At 55.6% G+C, this 15,336-nt stretch overlaps 1 protein-coding gene across 1 annotated transcript; it reads right to left on the reverse strand.

Moving 5' to 3' along the window:
* Positions 1-3,988: 3,988 nt before the first annotated feature.
* Positions 3,989-14,266, reverse strand: ZBTB17 (zinc finger and BTB domain containing 17). Its single transcript, XM_085079820.1, has 17 exons — positions 14,110-14,266; positions 12,745-12,843; positions 12,185-12,296; positions 10,235-10,441; positions 9,895-10,083; positions 9,481-9,642; positions 9,286-9,402; positions 8,675-8,913; positions 8,449-8,591; positions 7,722-8,022; positions 7,295-7,382; positions 6,701-6,817; positions 6,498-6,618; positions 6,204-6,334; positions 5,905-6,120; positions 4,856-4,945; positions 3,989-4,366 (listed from the first exon to the last, which is right to left on the reverse strand). Exons 2-17 carry the CDS (start codon positions 12,748-12,750, stop codon positions 4,092-4,094), a joined length of 2,514 nt encoding a protein of 837 aa, XP_084935946.1. The 5' UTR covers positions 12,751-12,843; positions 14,110-14,266; the 3' UTR covers positions 3,989-4,091.
* Between the last annotated feature and the right edge of the window lie 1,070 nt (positions 14,267-15,336).

Below are 15,336 nucleotides of genomic sequence, written 5' to 3' on the forward strand. Positions count from 1 at the left end.
AATTGCTCTTTGATTTGCCCTCTTGTGTCATAAATACTGTGAAAACTGAAGTTGTGGGGTTTGCCCCCACTTCCAACCTCACCATGCACCAGCTCCTTACCGCAGTTATCCCTGGATTACTGATCTTCATCATCCTTTAAAAAAACAAGAGCCAGACTTGATGTTTTTCACTGCTTTTCCACCCAAATCACTGCCAGGTGCAAGTGGGAAGCCTAATCAAGGCTGGTGCGAATGAGTTAATACCAAGCAGATGTGGTAAAAAAAGAGGTTTAGGGCAGAATTTGGGGCGTGGCTGCTAAAACCAGGGGAGAGCTTTAGCCCAGAGCCCCGGGCTGAAGGTGGGAGGCAGAACAGAGCCTGTTTTGGGGTAAAAACAGGACAAAAAGGTGCTGCAGGTGCCCCAGGATGGAGGGGGTGTTAGGAGCCCAGCCAAGGACACCCCACAGCGACCCCCAAGTCCAACTGGGGGGGTCAGGTGGGGCCTTGAACTTCCCCCCTTTCCCAGGGAGGTGGGATTGAGGCATGGCAGATGGACAGAACCACAGACCCATGGGGTTTGGACAGATGGACATGTGGGTTATCAGGGCAGGGAAAAGGGTCTGACCCTGTTGGTTTCTGAGTGAGGCCCTTGGGGCTGAAGAGGACGTTTTTGGAGGTTGTGCTAGGGCTGGGGGGCACTGTCCATGTGTCCGGCAGGGTGTGGCCAGACACGCCATTCCCAGATCCTGGGCTGGGAGATGGACACAGGCATGGGGCTCGGACAGATGGACACTGGGCTGTGGGGGTGGGGCAGGGGTGTGAGGGGGGTGTGAGAGGGGTGTGAGGGGGGCAGGGCGGGGGTGTGAAATCGCTGATTTTCGAGCGGTGCCTTGTGGACAAAAAGTGCATTTTTGGGGCATTTATGGACATGGGTGGAGGAAGAGACTGTCCAGCTGGGTGGGTGTCTGTCCATATGTCCAGCTGGATGTACAATGTCCAGCTGAACATACAACGTCCACGTATCCAGCTGGATGTACAACGTCCATGTATCCAGCTGGATGTACAAGTGTCCGTCATTCTAGTTGGATGCACAAATGTCGAGCTGTAACTGACCATGTGTTTGTCCAGCTGTGTGTCCGGCTCGTGACACACGGACAGGTGAATGTCCAGACAGACAAATGGACGGCCTATGTACAGCTGGACAGACAGTTGTACATCCAGCTGCAAAGCTGGATATTGTACAGCTGGACATTGTACAGCCAGCTGGACACATGGAAAGACACCCACCCCGGTGGATGCTCTCTTCCTCCACCCATGAGCATAAATGCCAAAAAAATGCACTTTTTGCCCCAAAGACCCTTCTCAAAAACCAGTGATTTCACACCCCTGCCCTGCCCCCCTCACACCCCCCTCACGCCCCTGCCCTGCCCCCACATCCCCAAGTCCATCTGTCCTTCCCCTGTGTCAGTCCCCAGCCACAGGCCCTGGGGAGAGGCTTTCAGGGCCAGTCCCAGTTCTGGACACATGGACATTGTATGTCCAGCTGGACACATAGACAATGTATGTACAGCTGGACACATGATGTACGTCCAGCTGGACACATGGACACTGTATGTTCAGCTGGACACATGGACAAAGAACCCCCCTGGCAAAATATTTTCTTCTCCACCCATGAGCATAAATGCCCCAAAAATGCACTTTTGCCCCCAAGACCTCTCTAGAAAACCAGCGATTTCACACCCCCGCCCCACCCCCCTCACACCCCCCTCACACCCGCCTCATGCCCCTGCCCCACCCCCTCCCCATTGCCTCCTGGCCGTGGATTTGGGGTCAGGATCCAGCCAGACCCTGTCCCCATTCCCAGAGCCTGGGCTGGGAGATGGACACAGGCATGGGGCTCGGACAGCTGGACATGGGGCTGTGGGGGCGGGGCAGGGGTGTGAGGGGGGTGGGGCAGGGGTGTGAAATCGCTGTTTTTGAGAATGGCCTTGGGGGCAAAAAGTGCATTTTTGGGGCATTTATGCTCATGGGTGGAGAAGAAAATGGCTGGCTGGGTGAGTGTTTGTCCATCTGTCCAGCTGTACATACAATGTGTATGTGTCCAGATGTATGTACAGTGTCTGTGTGTCCAGCTGGATGTACAATGTCCAGCTCTATGTATAATGTCCAAATGGACATACAATGGACACACAAGTGTCCGTAATTCTAGCTGGATGCACAAATTTCCAGCTGGACATGTAACGGATCATGTGTTTGTCTGGATACCCAGCTGTGTGTCCAGCTGCCGGACACATGGACAGGTGAGTGTCCAGATGGACAAATAGACAGTCCTATGTACAGAGGGACAGTTGTACGTACAGCTGGACAGACATTTGTACATCCAGCTGGACACACAGATGTTGTATGTCCAGCTGGACAGATGGACATTGTGTGTCCATCTAGACACATGGACAGACACTCACCCAGCCACACATTTTCTTCTCCACCCATGAGCATAAATGCCCCAAAAATGCACTTTTTGCCCCCAAGGCCTCTCTCAAAAACCAGTGATTTCACACCCCCACCCCACCCCCCTCACACCCCTGCCCCGCCCCCACAGCCCCATGTCCAGCTGTCCGAGCCCCATGCCTGTGTCCATTGCCCGGCCCAGGCTCTGGGAATGGGGATAAGGTCTGGCTGGATCCTGACCCCAAATCCACGGCCAGGAGGCAATGGGGAGGGGGTGGGGTGGGGGTGTGAGGGGGGTGTGAGGGGGGTGTGAGGGGGGTGGGGCGGGGGTGTGAAATCACTGGTTTTCGAGAGGTGCCTTAGGGGCAGAAAGTGCATTTTTGGGGCATTTATGCCCATGGATGGAGGAGAAAATGTCCCCTGGTTGGGGGTTTGTCCATCTGTTCATTGGATGTATAATGTCCATCTGTTTATGTGTATATACAATGTCCATGCGTCCAGCTGGACGTACAATGTCCATGTGTCCAGAACTGGGACTGGCCCTGAAAGCCTCTCCCCAAGGCTTGTGGTTGGGGACTGACACAGGGATGGACAGAAGGACAGATGGACATGGGGCTGTGGGGGCAGGGCAGGGGTGTGAGGGGGTGTGAAATCGCTGGTTTTCGAGAGGGGTCTTGGGGTAAAGAAGTGCATTTTTTTGGCATTTATGCTCATGGGTGGAGGAGGGGAGTGTCCGGCTGGGTGGGTGTCTGTCCATCTGTCCATCGCATGTACAATGTCCAGCTGGCTGTATGTACAATGCCCATGTGTCCAGCTGGATGTACAACTGTCTGTCCAGCTAGCCATGTGACTGTCCAACTGTCCACGCAGTAATTCCTGTCTGGCTGTGAATGTAACCAGCCACGTGTCCATCTGTACAACTGTCCATGTGTCCAGCTGGACTTGTCCCTGTCCGAATGTCTGCATGTCCAACCATCCCTGTGTCCATCCATCTGTCCAGCCACTTCCAGCTGAACATCCAACCATCCACACCCTTGTCCGTGTGTCTGGCTGGACAGCACAGCCTATCCTGGATCCTCCAACACTCCCTGGCTGGGGAAAAGGGGCAGGGACAGACATGGACGGACACATAGCCCAGGAGACCCCCAGCCCCCCTTCCCAGGGGTCCTTGTGGGTGTGCCCAGCCAAGCCTCCAGCCCCGGGTGGGGCAGGACAGGCTCCCACCCCCCCTTTCATTCAGCAGCACTTTTTGTCCTGTTTTTACCCCAAAACAGGGGCAGCTCCCCTGCCTGCAACCCCTCCCTCGGTGGGGGGTAGTGGGTGAGGGTCTTCCAGGGCTTTACCCCAGAAATCCCCATCTGCTGCTCTGGGTGGGGTTGAAAACCTTAAACCACCTTTTTTTTTACCTTTATCATCTCATTTATCCCAATTTTTAACACATCCCACTCTCATAAGTGAACAGAGCATCTCAGTCCCTCTCCCCAGGCTCCAGCTCTGCAGGACCCCCAAAACACCCCCTGGGAGGTCGACAGCACCTTTCCCCCTCCCCAAGCACCGACCCTTACAAAATACTGCAATTTATTATTCCATCTCTTTCCTTCCAGAAATACACTTTGTACACCGTTTCCGAGCTGTCTTTTAAATAAAGGCTGGGCGGGGTGGGGTCACTCGGGGGCCGGCGGTGGCCCCTCGGCGGGGGCGGCCGGGGGCGGGGGCGGCTCGGGGTTGCCGTCGCGGGGCCGGAAGAGGAGCTCCCCGGCGGGGATGACCTGCTCGGCCGGCCAGCCCGCGCCGCCGTAGGGCTGGTAAAAGTCCGGCTCGGCCTGGAACATGACGAGCGCCTGGGCCGTGTGGATTCGCACGTGCTGCGCCAGGCTGCTGGCATCCAGGAACTTCTCCCCGCAGGAATCGCAGGCGTACAGGATCTGCGTGTTGGGGTCTGCCGGGGAACAGAGAAACACACAAAAATGGGGGAGGTGCTGGGGGGCGGGAGGGGAGCTGCCGGCATTCCCCGAGGCGCTGGGGTGGTTGGGATGGGAGGAGCCAGCCTGGTATTCCCGGTATTCCTGGAGGCGCTGGGGTGGTGGGATGGGAGCCAGCCTGGTATTCCACCAGCCCGGTACTCCCGGTGGCACTAGGGTGGTGGGATGGGAAGAGCCAGCCCCGTTTTGCTGGTATTCCCAGAGGCACGGGGATGGTGGGATAGGAAGAGCCAACCCAGTATTCCCGGTATTCCCAGAGGCGCTGGCAGGGTGGGATGGGAGGAGCCAGCCCATGCCGGTATTCCTGGTACTCCCAGGGTGATGGGAGTACCAGGAATGGGGTGATGGGATGGGAGGAGCCAGCCCCTTATTCCCGGTATTCCTGGTGGCACTGGGGGGTGGGATGGGAGGAGCCAGCCCCTTATTCCCGGTATTCCCAGTCTCACCTGCCTCCTGCACCTGCTTCACCGCTTTGGTGATCTCGGCTTTAAGTGCTTCGGTCTCGTCCGCTGTCACTGCAGCAGCCACGGGCACCACTGTGGGGACAAGGGGGGACAGGGACACTGGGGGGGCCTGGCTGGGCAGGAAATCCCCGCCATGGCCATGAATCCTGCCTGGTGCTGTGGGTGGGAGCAGCTCCAGGGGGATGTGAGGCACCCTTGGATGAACCTCCAGTGCCTTTGGGGGCTCCAGGACCTCCCAGCTGCACCCCATGGACAAACCATACACTGCCCCCCGCAAATGAATCTCCCTTTTGGGGTGACTCCTAGGGGCTGCAAACTGCACCTCACAGATAAACTTGCCTTTCAGGACAGCCCCAAGGCACCCAAGCTGCTCCCTAGGGATAAGTTTTCTCTCTGGAAGGGCTCCTGGGACCCTTATGCTATGCCCCATGGAAAAATCCCATTTTTGGGGTGTCTCTTGGAACCCCAAGCTACCCCTTAGGGAGCCTCTCCACTTTCAGAACAGTTCTAGGATGCCCAAACTGCATCCCATGGGTAAGCTTGCCTTTTAGGGTGGCTCCTAGGACCTCTAAGCTGCATCCCCATAAATTAACCTCACTTTTGGGACAGTTCAAGGCCCCTCCAGCTAACCCCCACAGTTAAGTTTTCCATTTGGGGTGGCTCATGGAACACCCAAGCTGCCCCCCAGGGATACTATTTCCCTTTTGGGGTGACATCTGGGACCTCCAAGCTGCCCCCCAGGGATAAATCTCCCTTTCAGGACACCTCCAAGACTCCCAAGCTGCATTCCCATGGGTAAGTTTCCCTTTTGGGATGACTCCTAAGACCCCTAAACTGTACCACCATAAAAGAATCTCTCTCTGGGTGCAGCTCTGGGACCCGCCAGTGCTCCCTGTGGATAAGTTTCCATTTCCAGGACAACTCCAGGACCTCCCAGCTGCACCCCAGGTTAAATTTCCCTTCTGTATGGCTCCCCAACAACTCCCCGTGGATGAACTCCCTTAGGGAACACCTGTGGGGCCCCAGCTCACCTGTGAGCTGCGTGACGGCAGTGGCAGCCAGCGCCTCGGTGGCCAGTGTCACCATGTCATCGGACGCCACCGTGACGATGTTGACCTCGTCTCCCTCCTCGGGCTCCAGGATTTTGATGCCAGCCTTGCCCTGGTGCACAGTCTTCACATGGGAGCGCAGGTTGTCCACGCGGTTGAAGCCACGCCCGCACTTGTCACACAGGAAGGGCTTCTCCCCTGGGAAGGGGACAGGGAATTGGGGGCTGAGTGAGGGGGCTGTGCCCCCCATGAGGCAGGGGAGGCTTTGGGGAGGTACCCACCTGTGTGGATGATGATGTGCTTGGACAGGTCGCCCACGTTGACAAAGGCTTTGTTGCAGACGGTGCATTTGTGGGGCCGGATGTTGTCGTGATGACGGATGTGATTGGCCAGCTGGCTCGACTGGACGAACCTTTGGGAATGACAACATGGTCACCACTATCTGTGGTGACACCCTGGTACCTCCAACCCCCCTCCACATAACGGCACCCAGCTGGGGAGGGTGAGTGGAGGTGTCCCCAATATTCCAACGCCAGCAAAGTGCCCTTCCTGGTATACCCAAGGGGAATCCTCACCTCTTCCCGCAGCGCTCGCACACATAGGGCTTCTCCCCGGTGTGCTGGCGCACGTGGGCGATGAGGGAGCTCGCCTGGGTGAAGGCTTTCCCGCAGATCAAGCACTGGCACGGCTTCTCTCCTGGGGAAACACAGGGAGAAGGTGGGAGGGGAGCACGAGGGGAAGGCAGAGTCCTCGGGGGAGGCGGGGAGTGTCTCCGTACCGGTGTGGATGCGGACGTGGCGCTGCAGCGCGCCGGGGTCGGCGAACTGGCGCTGGCAGTGCACACACACGTATGGCTTCTCCCCGCTGTGGATCCGCAGGTGCCGCTTCAGGTTACCTGGGAGGACGGCAGGCTTGGCTGAGGGACGCCTGATCCTTCCTCCCCCTGTTCCTCCTTCCCAGCACCCCAGAAGCTCCCTCGGGAATGCCTGCTGCTATTCAGGGAGCAGGGACTGCATAGGGATCAAAGGGAAGTCAGCTGCACCTTGCCTGGGATAAGGCAGTAAGAGGGAAGTGGGGACAGCCAGAACAAGCACCCAGGGTATGAGGGGATCAAGATTCCATTGGGATCATCCCAATCCTCTGGCTCTGCAGCAGGTTGGGAGAAGATGGAAGGAGACATCCTCTCCAAAATTTGGATAAGAAGCTCCTTTCCAGGGTGTGGCTCCATGGGGAAAATCAGGAATTCATGCAGCACTACCCTGCTACTGTAACGCTGGGATGAAATCCTTCCTCTGGCTCCGATCCAGCCCCAGAGCATTCCCTGGCCCCTCAGACCATCCAACCCCCATCACTCAGCCCCCTCTCATGTTACCTGACGTAGTGAACTGCTTCCCACATTCCCGACACTTCAGGGGTCCATCCGCAATGTGGATCTTCAGGTGAGCCTTCAAATTCCCAACCTGGCGATGCAGAATGGGATGGAGAGAGCCCCAGACCACCCCGTCTCCCTTCAGAGCAACCCCAATCCTCATGGATCACTTCGGGAGTGAATTCTGGAACGCTCAAACGGCATCCCATGGATAAACCACCCTTCCCAAGCTCCAAGATGCCCAAATTGCATCATGTGGATTATCCACCCTTTCAGGACCACTCCGAGACCCCCTCAGCTCCACCTCACGGACACACCACCATCCCAGGACAAGCAGTTTGGGCCTCCCAAGCTGCATCCCATTGACAAGCCTCCCTTCCAAGACTTCTCTGGCCCAGCTATCACTCTTTTCCCTGCTCCCCCAACGCACCTGGTTGAACTTCTTGTCGCAGTGGGGACACTTGTGCTCCTTGTCGGTGTCGTGGGTCTCCAGGTGGCGCATCTTGGACGTGGGGTCGGAGAAGGAGCGCCCGCAGTAGTCACACTGGTAGGGCTTCTCGCCGCTGTGCACCAGCTGGTGCCGCTTCAGGTTGCCCGAGGTGGTGAAGAGCTTGCCACAATCCTCGCAGCGGTACCTGGCCTCGCCCGTGTGCCGCTTCTTGTGCAGGTTCAGGAGGCTGATGAGCCGGTAGCTCTTCCCACACTCCTCGCAGCCATATGGCTTCAGCGGGCTGGGATGAGGTGGGAATGTCACAACTACTCGTTAATCCGATCTGAGCGTCACGCCCAGCCAGACCCACAGGAATCATGGAATGGGTTGGGAGGGACCTTCAAGCTCATCTTGTTCCACTAGACCAAGCCCCATCCAACCCTGAACACTTCCAGGAATGGTGAGTCCATGAAACAACACAAAAGGGAAGTTTGGACAATGCCCTCAGACACAGGGTGGGATTCTGATGGTGCCCCTGCAGGGCCAGGAGTTGGACTCGATGATCCTTGTGTCTCCCTTACAACTCTTATTCTATGACTCTATGACAGGGGCAGAAACACCAATCTCCTCCCGGATACCCCAAAACACCGGTGGATTTCCAAAGGATTCGACCATTCCCAGCAAACCCTGTGTTTGTCAGGCATCTTTCCCTGACTCCACCCTGTACCTGTGCGTCTTCTCATGGGCCTTGCAGGCGGCCGGGTCAGAGAAGGCCTTGTTGCACTCCCTGCAGGAGAAGGGCTTCTCTCCGGTGTGGATACGGATGTGCCGCTTGAAGTTCCCTGTATGGGTGAACTCCTTCCCGCAGTCCTAGCGATGGAGGGACAGGCACTGTCACCCATGGTGTCCCCGAGGCACCTGGAGATGCCACCCAGGAGCCCGGCTGGCCTCACCTCGCACTTGTGTGTGACGGAGCCGTAGGCCTTGGACTCGGTGCGGTCGCTGTAGGTGCCTGAGCGCAGCAGGCGTGGCTCTCCTGAGTTCTCCTGCCCAGAATCTGTGCTTCCCGACTCATTATCCTCAGCATTTTCCCCATTTTCCAGCTGAGCAGGCTCCTCCTCGGGGATTTTACCCTCATCTTCCTCCTCCACTATCATCTCTCCTTCTTCCTCCTTTCTTTCCAGCTTCATCTCTGCAGGAAGATAGAAAACGGGGATGCTGAAGTTTGGGAGCAGCAGCAGAAACACAAAATCCACCTGTATTTCCTAACCTATAGAGATTGGGATTAGGCCTCCCCTCTCCCCAGGGAAATCACAGAAAGATGTGAGTCAGAAGGGAAGTGAAAGCTCATCCATCATCACCTTTGCCTGGAATCACTTTGAATTTGCAGGTGATTAGTCCTAAATTCCAAAGGCCTGTGCAGGCAGAGGAAAATTTCCCAACTCTCCTTGCTATGCTCCATGGGAATCTATGCCTCGCATGGCAAAACTCACACAATTAATTCCATAGCAAATGAGGGATCAAGCTCTGCCCAGCTTTGTCCCAGCCCTGCTCACCAACACACCTTCTGTCCTGGTGGTGTCCGTGGCTGCAGGGCTGTCGCTGCCCACTGCGCTCTCTGACGGCTGTGGGAGCCCGGCAATTTCGGCTTTGGGATCCTCCTGGATGGCAGTGTCTGTGCCTGTGAACACCAGAGTGTCAGGACAGGGTGTGCTGGGGGTGACAGCAGCATCAAGGGTGTCACCCCTTGGTGGCTCACCTTGCTGCCCAGTTGGCTGCTCCGTCAGCGCCTCAGGCGGTGCCGTGGCTTCTGGCTTCTCCTCCTTCCCCTCGGCATCAGGAGCAGCTGCATTGGCTTTGTCAGGCTCCCCCAGAGCTTCTGCCACCGACGTCTTGTCATCGGCTGTCACCTTGTCGGCCCCTGTGAGGGAACAGGCAAAGCCATCCAGCTGCTGTTGCCAGGAGGATTCCCAAATCCCACAAAATTCACAGAAGCATCAACTGCTGATGCTGCCCAAGGGGATCAAACCCCATTCAGGTGCACCAGATTTATCCAGGAAATCAGTTTGGAAGGTGGTCAAGGAGCATAAGTGGATTAATTTTGGCCTGGATGAAGCATAAGTGAGTAAGTCTTGACTTTCCCTGGGTGAGGAGAAGCCAGGAGGGTACATACCAATCTTGGGGGCCTGCTGGCTCATTCCAGGGGGATTTTCTGGGGGTACGGAGAGGGATTTGAGGGCGTTGCAAGCGCTGACAATCTCCTGCATCTGCAGGAAGCCTGCCACGGCCAGCACGTCCTCCACGTTGTCGGGGCTCAGGCTCAGCTTAGCTGTGTACATGAACTCCAGAACCTGGCCCAGGCCTGCAGGGGAGGTGACACAACCACAAAATGAGCCCTCACTCTTTCACTGTGAAATGTTCAGAATAACAAGCTGAAGAACCTCCCTGGAAGCCTGGGCACGGAATTGTGTTAAGGAGTTGGGAGGGATTCTGCATAAAAATTCCAATCCTACCTGCGGCATTGCTGATGTCCAGGTGCACCACATCCTTCTGGTCCACGAAGAGCATGCGGAAGTAGTCGCTGCAGGCAGCCAGCACGGCTTTGTGGGCCTTGAAGTCGATGCCATCCACCACGAAGGTGCAGTCACAGAGCAGCCCCAGCTGCCGCTGCTGGTTCAGCTGCTCCAGCACTTGTTGGCTGTGCTGCGGGAAATCCATGGCTGTGGGGAGGGAAAAAAACCCAGGATGGAGGGGTGAGATGGGGGGTGAAACCCCAGAGCTGTGTCCAGAGGGGTCATGCAGCAGGAGAGATCAGAAAGCATGACCTGACTGCCCTGGGGGCTTAAAAAATGGCCCAAAAGGTGAATTTCTGCTCCTCTCCCGCTAAATCTAATCCCAAACCCTCTCCCAGAACAGCCACGACTCCAACACAGGGCTGGAAGGAGTTGATGGAACAGCCACTATGTTTTTTAGAAACCCTAACAGTGTTTAGAACACATTTATTGCTCTTCAGCTGGTCCAAGCAGCGGGCAGCAGCATTGTCACCTCTGCAGACACAAGTCCCATTGTCCCTCCTCTGTGTCACCACTCCTGCCAAGCATGGAATTGTTCACCCAAATCTTCCAGCTCCTGCTCATTCCAGCTGCTCATGACATAATACTGACACATTTTTTATATTTCACTCTGTGTTTGGAGGGAGTTCTCCATGCCCGGAGCACAGCTTTGCATGAGGAATGCTGCAAATTGCTGGAAACATGGCAAAACCCCAACTTTCCAGCAGGTCCTTGTCAGCAAAGTGCCACACTGTGGATTTTCTCCTGAGCTGCATCCGTGGGGCGCAGGGTGAATGAAGGGTTTGCACTTGGCTCTGTCTTCCAATGATTCCTGTGCTGAAGGGATTGTTTAAAAGGATTGGCAAGGACAGAGGAGAAAGGAAACAGGGACTATCCAGTCATTGTTCAAGCAGGAAGTCCCTCTGGATGCTGAAACAGGAAGGTTATGGCTGGGGAAACACTCCTGGATTCCATGTTTGGTGTCTCTGAAAGTTTCCAGCCCATGGAAGTTGTTTTTCCACTTCACCGGTTCTTAAATCAGGAGTTTCCAGCCAGGAAAAAGCGAAAGGTTTGTATCCACAAAACCAGGCACTTCCAGTTCCTGTCCCTTCCTGTGATCAGTGGTCAGAGGGAGCCTCCTCCTGTCAGCTGTGGGTGCCAGCAACACTCAGAAAGGATCTTCCTGCCAAGGATTCATTCAGTTTCCAAAGTAATTTCCAGTGTGTCTGAGAGGCCAAGACTGCTCTGACAGCATCAGATCATGCACAGAAAGAGGAAGTTCCACTTCATTTTGTCCTTGCAGTGAACTCCCTGCCCTGACCTTCCCCCAGCTCTCCAAACCACAGAGTCCTTGTTAACCAAACTCCCCCAGCCTGTCCCAAAATACATCCCTGACAGCCAGGAAAAACAGTATTTTGATCAAAATACCGGTCAAAATACCCCTGCATGGCATGGCCCTCTATGGTTTGCAGAGCTCTGGAAAAAAGGGGAAACATTTTCCCAGCAGGATAAACAAGGCTGTGTTCCACACTCAGAGAGCTCTGCGCAGCAGGACCTGAGGAATCATGACAGTTTGATGCACTAAAAGGGTATTTTTGGGAATTTGTGGGAAGCACTTTGCATCTGAACGATAAGTTTTAATGTTCCAGGATTGGACTTGTCTCAGCTTTGCTCCCCAGCTTTAAGAAGGAAGTAAAAAACTCCTCCCAAAAAACTTCCTATTTTCTGTAGGCTCCTCCAAAAGATCATGTTCCAGTTCCCTCGGAAGCACCGCAGGGAGAGGCTTGAATGAGCTCTGTATGCTCTCACCCAGCAGCCAATGTCACCTTTATCCACTAAAATCACTGACTCCAAGGTTTAAAAATCCCAAACACCTGGACCCAACCCCCCAGGATTGGTGCCTCAGCTCACCCCTGTGCTGCAAGGAGCGGAGATATCTGGAGGATCGAGGGCCAGAAGGCTGTGTCTCTCCTCCAGAGATTTCTCCTTTCCAGGTGTTCAGGTCAGTCTCTACGCAGCCATCCTGGGAAAAACAGGATGAAAAACTCCATTTTAGACCTCCACTTTTGGGTGCTGAAGGCACCAAGGTGCAAAATCACCGATGCAGGACTGGGCACCCCCTGATTTCCTCTTGGGGAAGACAATTACCCCCCTGACGCGGCTGTTGAGTCTTTCATTATCCAATTAATCACGGAAAAGTTCATTATGAGCCCACCCACGCCCACCCCACAGATAAATACAGCAGCTGCAGTCCCAGGGAGCTTCCCACGCGAGCTCTGTTAAGCGCTCTCGCTAATTAATGACATTACCTCTCCCCTTCCCTGCCACATGAACATCTACCTATTAAAAACCCTCAAACCTAACTAAATTGGAAAAAAACAGTGATTTAAACATCGCCTTTCAAGGCTGTCACCACCCAGCCACTCATCCTGGGAACATGAAAGGGAAGAGGGGATTTGTTTCCTACCCACCGTCATCTCCCTCCTTGTGCGTCAGCTTGAGGAACAACGCCGCCCCAACCCTCTCTGCCTCTGCCCAGAAGGGTCTGTCCTCATTTCCAGGAACTGATCCTGCAACATTTCCCAAGGAAAAAAAAAAGTTTAGAGCTGATCTAAGCTGAGTAGCTCCATATAATAATCTGGATTGTGGAATAGGGAAAGGCTGTGGAGCTTGTGGCTGGAAGATGAAGGCGAGGTATGAGAGGGGAAATAATCACAAACAGGACAAAATGTGGTGAAAAGGAAATAAAATGAGAAAGACACAAGGAGAGGGGCATTCTGGAGACCCCACAGGAGCAGACATCCTGAAGACTCCTTGGTTATTTGTTTTCAGGCTTAGGGATGCGCTGGTGCTGCTCTGGACACTGAGACACCTGAGCTAGAGATCTGCCCTGAACCCCCTCCCTGTGTCTGCAGCGCCCAGGGATGACAGACCCTCGTCTCCTCGGGGAAAAACACCCTTTGGAATGCTGGCTGAGGGCTGGAATCCCGGGAGAAGCCTCTAATGCAGAAACAAAACCAAGGAAATGCGCCTGGTCCGGGAAATGTGTCACCCACGCCTGCCCGCAGAGGGCACGGACAGCCAGGAGGGGCTGTCACCTCGCCAAAAGCGCCAGAACGAGGGAAAATCCCTGTTTTCCTTGCGGTTTTCCCCGTTCCTGAGGTGCGGGGATGTGTCTGGCGCTGGCTCAGGGCTGTGACCCTCCATTCCCCGCCCTCAGGAGGGTCTCTCGGTGGCCTGAGGGGACGGTGATGCCCCAGGGGACACAGGGCTTCGTTCATGGCCTCGCCCCGAGCCCCCTCACGGCTGGGAGGGGTCAGACAGCAGACAGGGACACCCTGGGGAGGAGGGTGCAGCCAGGAGCCCCCCGTTTCCCTCACGACAGCAACTTGTTCCTCTCACGACAGCCACGAGCCCCCTGCTCCCCTCATGACATCCAAAAGTCCCTCCTTCCCCTCACGACAGCCCCATACTCCCCCAGGACAGCCACCAACCCCTCATTCCCCTCAGGACAATCAGGAGCACCCCGCTCCCCTCACACCCGCTCCCCTCAGCCACCAAGCCCTGACGACAGCCGGAAGCCCCCCGTTCCTGTCGCGACAACCCCCCGTTCCCCTCACGACAGCCGGCAGCCCCGCGTTTCCCAGGACCCGTCAGCAGGGCTCCTGCCGCAGCCTCCCCGGAAAGAACCGGGCGCATTGGGGTGACCCCCAAACCGGCTCCGTTACCCCACAGGCAGCGAGCCGGGCCGCAACTCCCTCGCCTCCCAGCGCGCGTGCCCCACTCAAGCCTCTCCACAGCCCCTGGAGCGCTCTCTCGAGCCCCCCATGCCGTACCTGCCATGCCGGGCCCGGCGGGGCCTCACCCGCGGCCCGCGGCCCTCACCGTGACACCGACCAGACAAAGGGCGCCGCCATCTTGGCGCCGGGCGGAAGCGGCGTCGCCCCGGCCCGCCCAGCGGCGGCTGCGTCACTGCGCACGCGCGGCGAGGTCCGGGCTCCTTCCCGCCCCTTCCCGCCTCAGAGGCGCCGCCATGACAGTGGGAGGGGCGGGGCTGAGGGAGCGGGAGGAGCCGTGAGGGGCTGAGGGAAACCGTGTGGGGACGAGAGGGGCTGTGAGGGGCTGAGGGAAACCGAGAGGAGACGAGAGGGGCCGTGAGGGGCTGAGGGAAACCGAGAGGGGACGAGAGGAGCCGTGAGGGGCTGAGGGAAACCGTGAGGGGCCGTGGGGGGCTGAGGGAAACCGTGAGGGGACGAGAGGTTCCTTGAGGGGCCGGCAGACACCGAGAGGATCTGTGAGTGTCGAAGGTCCCGATGTCGCCGTGTTCATCGCTAACTATGTTCCCAGTCGCCGCATCACCCCTGTTTAAATTTAAACACCCCCGGAACGGTGATTCCAACACTGTCCTAGTGCCTGAGCACCCAGCCCATCAAGGCTTTCCCTATATCTAACAAATATCTCCCTGCCACAACTTAATGCCGTTCCTCTTTTCCTGACCCTTGTTCCCTTGGTTCCACCCTCCTGTCAGGGAGAAGGTTCTCGATTATTGGAAATAACTTTCCTAACTAATTTTTAATTAGTTGTTTTAATTAATTGTAAGCAGCGCCCACTTGCAGCCAGCACTAATTAAGTTCTCCTCAGACTCTTGTTATTCAGGTCATCAAATCACCAAAACCTTCAGTTTGTTAAAACTAATCCTGACAACCTTCAATAATGCCAAAGGGATTCAAAGATTGGATATCTAGGATCTTAAATTTATGGTCCTTCAAAGACGTTGAAGTAACCAGAAAATACAGAAGAGATGAAGTCCTGGAAACCTGGAGATTCCCCATCTGAGAAAAAGATGATAAAAGGAGTAAAGAAATCAGTGACCAATAAAAGACTGCTAAATGATAAAGAGAATTATGTGACTTAGAACCAAAGAGCAATAATTTCTTTGTTTACTATGTAGACAAAGATACGTATTTGTATAAATAATGTATAAATAAATGAAAAGGTTTTCTATCGGGCTCCAAGGGTGCCCTCGTCCAGGTCATTGATAAAGAATTTAAACGTCAAAAAAC

The sequence above is a fragment of the Lichenostomus cassidix genome, chromosome 21 (assembly GCF_008360975.1).
Source record: "Lichenostomus cassidix isolate B80296 chromosome 21, HeHo_3.0, whole genome shotgun sequence".
In the NCBI taxonomy this organism is placed as follows: domain Eukaryota; kingdom Metazoa; phylum Chordata; class Aves; order Passeriformes; family Meliphagidae; genus Lichenostomus; species Lichenostomus cassidix.